Here is a 12,380-nt window from a genome sequence, read left to right on the forward strand (position 1 = left end):
GCCAATTCCAGCGCACAGAGATGGCCTAGCTCATCTTGCTCGCCATCGGATGTGTGACGGACGGGTTCCAGCTTCCGGCTTCCTATCTCCCAGCATCCTCGTAGCATCTGCTGCACCCGAGAGAATCGGTTCGCAATCCCGAGATATTATACGTCGAATCGAATCCCTTCAAATAAGGAACTGACTTTGCGATAGATAGAGAACCCCTCGTCTAAACCCTCCGCCTCCGTGAGAACTCATCGGCGGCACAACGATGCGGACGGGGCACGAGTACGACGAAGACATGGCCGGCGACGATGACGGCTACGGCGAGGACGACGACTACACGTTCGACGACGACAGCTGCGACTACGACGAGGTAGAAACCACGGAAGTGAATGCCGCCGACGACGGCGAGGAGGCGGAGCAGAGGTACGTCGTGCTCACCGAGGACGCCGTCCGCGCGCGGCAGGAGGCGGAGACGGCCAAGGTGGCCGAGATCCTGTCCATCCCGCGGGGCTTCGCGGCCGTCCTGCTGCGCCACTTCAAGTGGAGCGCCGGGCGGGTCCAGGAGGAGTGGTTCTCGGACGATGCCCGCGTCCGCGCCGCCATCGGCATGCCGGCGGACGACGGCGGAGTCCCCGTGCCGACGGCGGTGAGCCGGGCCGAGATGTCCTGCGCCATCTGCTTCGTCTACTACCCCGCCGGGGAGACGAGGTCGGCGGGGTGCGCCCACTACTACTGCGGCGAGTGCTGGCGGGCCTACATCCGCGCGGCGGTGGACGACGGCGCCCGGTGCCTGGCGCTGCGGTGCCCCGACCCGTCCTGCCCCGCCGCCGTCGTCCAGGAGCTCGTCGACGTCGCCGCTGACAAGGCCGACAGGGAGCGTTACGCGCGGTTCGCGCTCCGGTCGTTCGTGGAGGAGGGCGGCAGCGGCGGCGCCGGCGGTGGGCGGATGAGGTGGTGCCCGGGCGCCGGGTGCACGCGCGCCGTGGAGTTCCTCGGCGGCGGCACGGGGGACGCGCACGCGGCGGACGTGTTCTGCGCGTGCAGGCACGGCTTCTGCTGGAGCTGCGGAGAGGAGGCGCACCGGCCGGTGTCGTGCGACACGGTGCGCGCGTGGCTGGACAAGAACGCGTCCTACACGGAGACGTCCAACTGGGTGCTGGCCAACACCAAGCACTGCCCCAGGTGCCGGCTGCCCATCGAGAAGAACCAGGGGTGCATGCACATGACGTGCCCGCCGCCGTGCGGACACGAGTTCTGCTGGGTCTGCCTCGACCCCTGGGACAACCACACCGGCTGCGCAGGCTTCCCCGCCGCCGCCGACGGCGATGGCAATGGCAGGCAGGAGGAACGGACGAAGCGGCAGCAGAGCCGGAGCCAGGCGGCCATGGACATGGACAGGTACGTGTACCACTACGAGCGGTGGGCGGCCAACTACTCGTCGCTGGAGAACGTGTTCAAGGACATGGCCCAGCTGGAGAGCGCCGAGATCGAGAGGATCGCGGCCGTGGTGGGGCAGCCGGCGGCGAGCTTCGCGTTCCTGAGCAAGGCGTACGAGCAGATCGCCCACGGCCGGCGGGTGCTCAAGTGGGCGCACGCGTACGGCTACTACCTGGACCCGGTGCGCGACGCCGCCAAGCGCGGCCTGTTCGAGGACCTGCTCGACCAGGCCAACTCGCAGCTGGAGCGCCTGCACGCCGCCGCCGAGCTGGAGAGGAGGGAGCTCTTCTGCTCCGACGCCGAGCCCGCCGTTGTCAGAGACCTGCTCAAGTACTACAAGGACAAGGTCGAGAGCTACACGGCGGCGACGCGGACCTTCTTGAGGAACCTCGTCACGGCGTTCGAGACCACGGACCTGCCGGAGTTCAAGTCTCTGAAGTAGACAGGCAGGCATATGCCTGATGCATGGATCCTTCATCATCAGAATCACTCCTTATTTAGGACTAGTGTGCTTGAGTTTTACTCCTACATTGGTAAAATCTGTGATAGACAGCTTATCTCATTCTTGACGTTCTTCGACATTGGTAAAATCTGTGATAGACAGCTTATTTTGGATCATCTTTGGCTAGGGTTAATTGGTTTTGGTCACACCCAATCATACATTTGTTTTATCGATAATACTTAGATGTAGGTGTCTGTCCGGATGCGGCTGCACCCCGCGACAGTTGCCCACTCCTCGCTCGTCCGTCGTGGCTTCAACGCATCGTCTGCCTGCCCCCACTCCTCCTGGCCACCTTGGGCATCCCCCGTTGTGCCCCAATCCAAGCTGCGCCCCCATCCCGCTTCACGCCCCACTCCACCTTGCCCGTTGCGGCGGCGGCGGCCACCGCACCACCACCGCGCGTCACCAGGAGAATGTCGCCCCCAAGCCGAAGAAACCATGATGACAGGGAGCCGTGCCACCACCGACCCGAGCTTCTTGCCGTGACGGGCCGTGGCCACCGGCAATGCTATTTTCAGGCGTTTCCAGACGTATGTTTTCAATTGTTTTCATCTTGGTATTGTATATGTTGCAATGACTATATACATATGTTGCAAGCGTAAGCATATGTTTCAAGTGTTCAGGTGTTTAGAACGTATGTTTCAGATGTTTCATCTAGATGTTGCATAAGTAGATTTAGATGTTGCATAACATGCATGTTGCAAGTGTATGTTTCAAGTATCTTAGGTGTTTCATACGTATGTTGCAATTGTTTTTATCTAGATGTTGCAAAAGTAGATCTATATGTTGCACATGTTTTTAATGGCTACACATGTGTTTTAAGTGTTTTCCAAGTGTTTCAGACAATCAGACGTATGTTTCCAAGTGTTTCAACTGTTTTCAGACGTATGTTGCACACTACTACAAAAACAAATTTGCGCAGCGTTGCGATAACGCTCTCCGTGGCGGGCTCCTATTTTTGCCCGCTGCGGTAAATCCCACGATTTACCGCGGCGGGCATTTTTTATTTACTGAGGCGGGCACTTTTGCCCGCCACGGTAAATCGATTTACCGTGGCGGACCTCCTAATATGCCCGCCACGAAAAATACCTATTTTCCATGGCGGGCATATTAAGAGGTCCGCCACGGTAAATTGATTTACCACGGCGGGCATCCTATAAAGCCCGCCTCGATTAAGGCTGAGGCCCAATAGGCCCAGGGCGTGGCCCGTAGCGGGTACTGGTATAAAATGAACACTTAGGGTTTCAGTCCTCTTACCTCTCATTCCCCTCCGCCGCCCTACGCGCAACAGGTCCCCGTCCAGATTCATCCACTCCTCTTCCCCTTCGTCTCCGTCCGCTCCGCCCCTTTTCCCCTTCTCGTCGTCGCAACCACCGCCCATCCGGGGCTTGGATTGGCCTTCCCCCACTGCTGCTGGTAGGCAAGGAACCCCTTCCGCTCTTCGCTCCGATGAATTTGCTCGTTCCGTTTGTCTCTGGTAGAATCTGTTCGCCTACCGCTGCCTCGAATCCGTTTGTCTCCGGAGCAGCGACAGAGCACTAATACTTACAATTTTCCGATGGTTTGTCATGTTCCCAGGTGGATGTGCCCTTGACTGCCCAGCGCCCGCCCGCCCGCCTGCCTTCCCGCAGCAGCAATGGACGACGGGGACCTGGATTTGTCCAACCCGGACACGTACCTGTGCCCGGCGCTCGGCACCGACCCGCCTAGCAGCTGCTCCATGGACAGCTACTTCGACGAGATCCTCAAGGACACGGAGCACCACGCCTGCACGTCGCCGTGCCCGGTATCTCTCTCTCCCTCTCTCTCCTCTCAATACCTCCCTCATCTCTCTCTCGTAGGCGAGGAGCTGCGTGGCGCGCAGGGACGGGTGATCCACACGGCGGCGGATCCAGGCGGCCGCGTCGAGTCCCTACGACGTGGATCCACACGGCAGCGGATCCAGGGCGGCTGTGTCTACTCCCTGCTCCCACGACGTGGATCCACACGGCGACGACACAGATCCACGGCGAGACGGCCCCAACCTGCGGCAGTGGCGCAGATCCTGTGAGGATGACCTCCCCGGCAGCAGATCTGGCAAGGTGGAGACCCCGGCGGCGGATCCAGCGAGGTGCGGTGGCGCCAGTATTGGGTTGTGAATGGGCTCGTCAGTGGGCTCGAGAATGGGCTCGCTGGTGGGTTCCTGGGTTTTTTTTGTTTTTTTTAAACGTTTAACCGCGGCGGGCATCCTAACGTGCCCGCCGCAGGAACTCGATTAACCGCAGCGGGCAAAGCGGTCCGCCGCAGGAAGGCCACGATTTACCGTGACCTTTTCACACTGGCGGACGCGTTTGCCCGCTGCGCAAAAGCAAATTCGCCCGCGCGGAAAACGTTTCTGTAGTAGTGGCAAGTGTTTTATCTAGATGTTGCAAAAATAGATCTGGTGTTGCACATGCTGCAATGGGACTCACCTGCCATAACCGCCTACTGCAGCTGTTGGGGTGCCGCCGTGGGTCACCATGTGGACGCCTGAGGATGACAGACGCATCATGGGCAATCCTGCGTGCGCGCGCGAAATAGAGCGAGCACGACAATCAGGGCGGGAAGCTGCGTGGGCTCCACACGGTGGGCGCAAAAATAGGCCGCGTGGGCTCCTTTCGCGTGCGGCGCAGTCTCCCGCCTATTAGCGTGAGCCACGTCCGTCCAGACATCCGAGCGCTAGTTATTCCCTTGTTTTATACCATACCATTATTATTTGGAGGTACTGTATGTACGGCTATTTTTACACGTATTCCTACTTGGAGGTAGCCATACTTACGTCAAAAAGAAAATTCTTGGAGGTGAGCATAGATTCGGTACTCTCTACTTGTGCTTTGGTGGTACCAATTGAAGTACGTGCTTTTCGCCTTAAAGATAAATCTTAGGGAAGATTTTTGCATAAGCACTAGATTTCTTTGTGGCAAATGCAACTATTTGCAGCTTCAAAGTGACTCATGTCTACAAATTTGCCTTTTTATATATCCAAATCTCAACAGAAGTCTTGGTGGACAATTTTTTGTTAGTAAAACTATTGAATAATTAATTGGAGGATTTTGGTGGATATGCATATCTGTAAGAGCATGCCCAAGAATTTTATATAGTATACTTGCTAAACTAATACATATAGCAACTTTTTATTTTCAGAGTAAATTAAATAGATCTAGAAAGCTAATAGAAAAAATAGCGACCTTAAATTTTATCCTCCTCGAACGGTTTTGTATAATAGCTTGCTAAACGATTTTGCATCGGGAACTCTGAACTATTTCTAACCAACAAAACCTTTTTTAATAGTTTCTTTGTTTCTTACCGCTTTTCTCATCTAGAATCTTTTATTTTCTTAATTTACTCATGCGCCCAATTTACTTTGATCTCCCGAGAAAACGCCAGACATGATGGAGAGGATATTTGGCAACTATTATTTTTAAGGAGCTCTTTTTACCAAACTGGTGCAATACACTTTTTTTTACCTTTTTTCCTTAAAATTAAAATAGGGAGTTATTAAGTCCCTATAGTTACTTTTCTATTTGTATAAGACGCACCAACAATTATTACGTTTGGTGTCAGAATAAAAGATTACATTTTTAATTTGGCACTATATCTACCTATAATTTATATCTAACTATACCTAATATTAAAGAGAGAAAAACTACACTTTTGTCTTTCTTTTTTTACTTTCCATAATGGCTCACCCCTTGTCCCGCATGTGATCCAGACTCATAGCACGAGCTCATACAAGTTATAACCATGCACATCCAAGGATGTTATGAAGTTTGATTCCAAGACACGTCAAGTGGCGGTATGAAGTTTGATTACAAAATGCATTAGAATTTAGAACACGTGAGGTTCGTTGAACAGATCAATAAAATGAGCTGCAAATCGTTCAGTTGACTGCACAAGTCGTTGTACGTTTAGTTACAACGCACCTGGACATTTTTTTAGTCTATATTTGCATTTATATTTAATATTAAAGTCCAAAGGTTATTCATCTGATCTGCGTCAACGAAATCAAGCTTTGAAACCACCTCAAGAGGTTATTTAGATGATTTTCAGTAGTTTAAGATTAAAATACCTGATTTTATAGGGGGATGGGTTAAAATAGACAACCATCAATAGTTACGGTTTAATTAGATTTTTTTTCTCTTAAATGTGCTAGAATTCACATCCTCCATAAATTCTTTTCCAAAGGGGTTTCCTGCATGAATGAATCCCAAAGGTTCTGTGATTCCCAAACGATGCTTGACGTATATATAGAAAGTAAAATTACACAGCTTTTATGTCCTTCATTCAAGGTGTACTTAATAATGCAGCGGGTTCATCCTTGGGGAGTAAATATATAAGAAAAGATTATTGCTACTAGCCTAGTACTAGTACTAGCAAAGCTAATTCCACAGTTCACAAAACGATGTCTTATTTTTATGATAAGAACAAACAGCGTACTTTGGGGGCCGTTCGGCTTGCTAAATTTTGGCTGAAACTGACTGAATAACACTGTTCTAGCTGAATTATTGTGAGAGAAAAATACTGTTCCAACTAAAAAAAGAAGTCATACAAGCCGGCTTCTGGATCTTTTGTGCTTGGCGTGCGTACATGTGTGCGCGCCGCGGGCTGCGGCTGCGCGTACTTCGATATCCGCAAGACCGCGGAAAGTGATGCTGGTGGCCCACATGTTGAACGACGGTGATGTTGTGATAGCGCCATGGCCGTGTACAAGAGGTCTCTATATATATATATATGCAAAAAAAAAATTCTACTCGCGGTGAGTAGTTTCTCCCGCGTCGTCAGATTGATTAGCGGGTTACCTGAGTGGACCCGTTAATTCGATCAGTCCTGTTTTTTCTGATCTAAACTACAGTCTTAGTCCGTTTTGAATATAAAAATATTAGATACAACTGAAATCCTCGTTTGCGGTATACACGCACGGTATACACGCACGGCGCAACCTGGAACCCGGCGAGGCGCAGCGGGCTCCTGCGGCGACATCGCCGCAGGGGCACTCCGTCGGCGTGGCCATCCCCGCGCGCACGGCACCCCATAGCGGCGGTGCTGCCCTCCCAGCGCGCACGGCACCGCCAGCTCGCGCGGTAGGCATCCCTGGCAGCGGCGGCCCGACCGCACGGCGCCCCACAACTGCGGCGCTCACGGCCAGCCCCGCGAAGACAGCGTTCCTTGGCGGCGGCGGGCTCCCTCCCCTGCATCCGGCCGCGACACGGCCATCCCGCACGGCGGCCCCTGGAGGCGGCGCGGCCCCCACACCACAGCGGCGCGACCGGCGGCGAGCCCCCTCTCCCCACCCCTGGCGCGGCGGATCTGGAGCAGACGGGGGCCCGTGAAGGTGCTTCAATGGCGCCTCCTTCCTCCGCGCATAAACGGCAGATCCGAAGGCTCGGAGTATCGAAGACGGAGGGCGGGCGGTGGCATGCCCCTGCGCGGAGCCGCGGATGGCGGCCGGCGCGCGGTCGCGCTGTGCTTTCCTGGTGCCTGCGGTAGCTGGTGATGGTGGCCGGCGGCCTGCACGGTGGCGGGCTGGGAGTGCTGCGGATGACGGCCGGTGCAGGTCCGCCCCTGTCAACAGGTATATCAGCACACTAGTTTCTTGTTTTTTTTTCTGATGAGTTTTTTTTCTCGATCTCCTTGTCACGCATCTGCTATCGTGAAACAGTCTGGTGATGATCGCGATCCAGATATTTTCAACCGAGTAGCGCGTGCGTTCATCTTCGTCAAGTTAATCGGCACATTCAACCCGCCGCCTCGCCGGGGTGGACGAACTGCCCTGCTCATCTCCAACACGTCACGCAGTTCATCCGGCAAGTAAACACGGTGACTAGGTAATGTCCTTCGCCTCCGAATCTTCTCAAATCACTCCTATGATATTTTATGCGCATGCCTGCTCTGATCCTTTTACCACAGTAGTATATCCAAATACTCCATCAGAAGCTGCCAACTTGTACCCAGCAGTTCAACAGCAGAGCGAGACAGGAGCAATGGCGCCTGCAATTCCATGGTTCTGTTCTCCGGATGAGAGTATCATCTGATACTTTTTAGACTAGAGTATCCTTGGATACTTCTTCGGATTACATTAGATCTAGCATCACTTCATGATTTTTTTTATGTCGTGGTACAGTTGATACAAATTTCTTTTTTAGAAAGAGGGAGGAGACTACTCCAATCTAATGGTATGAAAATGTAATCCTTTTTAAAAGAAGTATGCATACATACTCCATTTAAAAAAGTATGAATATGTACTCCTTTCATTAAAAAAAGTATGTATATATACTCCTTATAAAAAAGTATGAATATATACTCCTTTCATGAAAAAAATATGCATATATACTCTATTTAAAAAAAGTATGAATATGTACTCCTTATATCATGAAAATAAAGTACGAATACATACTTGAAAATAAAGTATGAATACATACTTTATTATGCGTAAGCCCGCACATACCTACTTTAGTATATGTATACATACATACATACTCTAAAAGGTTACCTATCTGAGCATACCCACCAGCGGCATCTGGAACATGCAGCGTGCCATAGCTACCGGATTAAGGAGTTCACTCCGTAAACGACACTCGGCAAACTTGTTAACGGCAAACGCTAGTTTGCCGAGTGTTTTTTGTCGGACACTCGGCAAAGACGTTACCGAGTGTCAAAAAAACACTCGGCAAATTTGTTTTCAAAAAATAAATAAATAAAAGACACGTCGACACCACGCCCGCACCACCAGCACCGCCGTCCCCTCCGCTGCCCGGACCTCGGCGCTGCAACGCGACTAGAACTGGCCAAGCATTTCGTCAAACACTCGCGGGGCGAACAAACCGAACAAGAAACGCGTCGGCACCAGAGTCTCCACGACACTGACAAACAACGGACAAAGAAACAGACCGTCAACAGATCCGCGCGGCGCTGAGGATTTGTTGGGCATTTAGGGAGCGGAGATGAAGGGCGTACCTCGAGAAGTCGTAGCCGGCGGTGAGGGTGAGAGGCAGCTCCACCGCGCCATGGATCTGAGCGCCGCGAGGGTGAGAGGCAGCTCCACCACGCCACGCCCCGCCCCGCCCACAAAACCACACTGTTGTGCCGCGCCCGCAACGTCGGGCCACCCCTCCACCATCGCCTGGGGTGCGCCGCCGCGGGGGCCCCTCCCTAGATCTCGCCGTTGGGGGAGGGAGGGAGGGGACGGCACCGCCCGCCGGATCTCTCCCGTGGGGAGGCCGCACCGGGGAAGAAGGTAGGGGAGGGGGGAACCGGGGAAGAAGGGAGGGGCGGGGAAGAAGGGAGGACCCGGATCCGGCGGGGAAGAAGGGAGGAGGGGACGAACTCTGCAATCTTAGCACCACAACTCCTCTGGTTATCAACCGAGACACGAATCCGGTTGAACTCGCCAAGAAGGCTAATCTCTGCCTGCGCAACGAAGAACACAAGCAAGAACAAGAAAGAAAGCAACCAAATTACAGATGAATGATTAATCTCACAAAGTTGGGGTCTCACAAACCGATGAACGGCGAAACTGTTCTTGACAGATTAATCTAAGCAAAACCCAAAAACCTAATGACAGCGGCGGCGTATGATTATAAAGGTCTTAGGGTCGTCGCCTACCCTAGACGCGCCCCCTAATGGGCCCAAACATGATACACGGTCCAACAGACCAAAAGACGGTGTCGCAGCACCCTGGCAGATTTTGGATGATAAATTGTTTCGACGATTCCCGTTGATTCTGAAGGCCTTTTGATGTGAGACCACTTGGATTGGCTTCCTTATCAAATTAGCTTTCCAACCATATGTGGATCGTAAAAAATGGAGCCCAGATGCGTCCTAGATGATCAGTTTAAGGCAGACTGATCCTGGAGGTCGAGGTAGACTCGAACTTGAGTTGCTTTGGGCCTCCACCTCGGAGACTCGAACCGAATTAGCCTCGGACCTCCTTCTTGACTTGGACACCCTTGCTAGCCTCCTACCCCTCCATTCCATGTGCCAAATATGGTCATATGCATGGGTGTCATGTCTTCATCAGGAGGGGAGGGGCCGGATCCGACAGGGATGAAGAAGGGCGGGAGGGGAGGGGCCCGGCCGCCGGTGGGGAAGAAGAAGGGGAGGGAGGGGAGGGGCCGGCCGCCGCGCGGGGAAGATGAAGGGGAAGGAGTGGAAGGGTCAGTCGCTGGCGGGAGGGGGTGGCAGCGGCCGTCGGATCTCGCCGGTGGGGAGGCGGCGTTGGGAAGCGGGAGGGGAGGGGCCGCGTCGGAGAAGAAGGTAGGGGAGGGAGGCAGCGCCGTCGGGATGAGAGGGGGCGCTGGGGGCCGGGAGAAGAGAGATGGGGTGGGGACGGGAGGGGTGGGGTGCTAGGGATGCGGTTAAGTAGGATTTTTCTTTGTTTGCCGAGTGTCCTAGATGGGGCACTCGGCAAAGTTTTTTTTTTATTTTTTTCTTCTTCTTTTTTTGCCGAGTGTTCCAAATCTAAGCATTGGGCAAAAAATTCATTTTTTTCTTGTCTTTCTTTTCCAGAAAAAAGATTTTATTTATTTGCCGATGGTTTTTTAACACTCGGCAAACCACCTCTTTGCCGAGTGTTTTTTTTGACACTCGGCAAAACGTTCTGTTTGTCGAGTGTTTTTAGCGCGGCACTCGGCAAAGAACTTGTCCGCTGAGTGCCCGAGAGAATACACTCGGCAAACATAAAAACACTCGACAAATTTGAGGATTCCGGTAGTGCATATGTATATTTGAAATTTTGGAAAACGCAGCCATCGACTGAAGTTCACGCAACAGATTCAACGGGCCGGGTTTGCCGCCTGACATACTTGATCCGCAAACCTCATGAGGATAAGCTATCCCATGTTTGTTAGTTAGTTAGTTAGTTAGTTAGATAGATAGATAGAAGGAGTAGTTACTCTCAGTATAGAAAATGCACCATCTCTCTATATATATGTGAAAATTATTTTCTACTTCTAGGGAGTAGTTACTCTCATGTCTACATCTCTAGATTTATGACGTATATGACCCGACGAAGTGTACGTAGACGTGGAGTATATAATCATACTAGACCATCTAGAGTACTATATATTTAAAGTATGCAAGTATACTTAGAGTATATGGTTATACTTGTTTTATATACTGCTGTCATAGTATTAAATAACATATTAAAAAATATGGGCTCTTTTGAAAAAAAATTCACATAGTAAAGATCTGGAGTATCTTAATATGAGTATATCAACATATTCAAACTGATAAATGAGTATGTACACATACACAACGTGATTTATTGATCATGGGAGTAACTACTCCCGGGACTATATATATAGAACTACTATCTGGCTACAAAATAACTTATTATGTAGCCACTTTGAGTTACGATAATTACTATATTAATTTATGAGATTATAGTAACTCCTTACTAAGTGGTTTACTATGACGTTACGGTAAAGATCCTTATGTGTTATAGCAACCCAACTATCGTAACTATATATTGACATTATCGTAAATTAGTATATAAAATTATCGTAAATGAAAGTGGCTATAGAATAACTTATTTTGTAGCTGGCTACTGAATATATATATATATATATATATATATATATATATATATATATATATATATAAAAGGAATTCTGAGGAATCCAGTTCCACATATATATATAAGTACTTAGTATATAGATTGGTAAAAAGGGTTCTATGGAATCGAATTCTAAAGAGGGAACTTCTCACTAATATATAATCAAATATCGTCTACTATCAGCTACCTCGGTCCGGAAAGGAAGATACAATTCTCTCTCTCTCTCTTTTTATATAAGTCAAAAAGGGTCTATTCGGCTTACCTCATATTTGGCTTGTTCGACTTCTTTTTTTAGCCGGAATCGTGTTTTTCTCTCACAACAATTTAGTCAGAACATTATTTTTTAGCCAGTTTTAGCTAAAATTCTACCAGCTGAACGGGCCCTGTCTTACTTGGATTCACTGTATGCTAATAGTTAGCTGACTAATAGCTCATATCTAATATTAGCTAGCTGACTATTAGCTATATATTATTAGCTAGCTGGAGAGTGTTTGGATGTACAAATAATGAAAAATATGTCTAAGATAAATATTAGCTGCTATTATCTTATTTGGTCCAACTAATGAGTTATTATCTTGAGGTTCAGCTAATAATTAGCTATTTTATTAGCTACATCTGTTTGCATCCAAGAGACATAACTATTAGCACTATAGGGGTCAAATATGCCTAATTATTTTAAATTTAATCAAATTATATAGAAAAATACATATTTATGGTACCAAATAAGTACTATTAGATTAATTATACAATAATAATATATTTATAGTATATGTATTTAAAGTTATAAATATTAATAATAGTTTTCTATAATAAATCAAGTTAAACTTATGTTTGTTTCTAGCATTGTATATATCATTTTAGCACGGAACAGCAGTACTAACA

General features: G+C 49.9%; 1 protein-coding gene across 1 annotated transcript; it reads left to right on the top strand.

The window, feature by feature from the left end:
- Positions 1-235: 235 nt before the first annotated feature.
- On the top strand, positions 236-1,979 carry LOC136485617 (probable E3 ubiquitin-protein ligase ARI5). The gene has a single exon (XM_066482463.1). It carries the CDS (start codon positions 254-256, stop codon positions 1,865-1,867), a length of 1,614 nt encoding a protein of 537 aa, XP_066338560.1. The 5' UTR covers positions 236-253; the 3' UTR covers positions 1,868-1,979.
- Positions 1,980-12,380: the final 10,401 nt, after the last annotated feature.

The sequence above is a fragment of the Miscanthus floridulus genome, chromosome 10 (genome assembly GCF_019320115.1).
Source record: "Miscanthus floridulus cultivar M001 chromosome 10, ASM1932011v1, whole genome shotgun sequence".
Taxonomy (NCBI): Eukaryota; Viridiplantae; Streptophyta; class Magnoliopsida; order Poales; family Poaceae; genus Miscanthus; species Miscanthus floridulus.

What these genes read in the sequence shown, in the direction of transcription:
- LOC136485617 (XM_066482463.1), top strand. Translation starts at nt 254, where the DNA reads ATGCGGACGGGGCACGAGTACGACGAAGACATGGCCGGCGACGATGAC.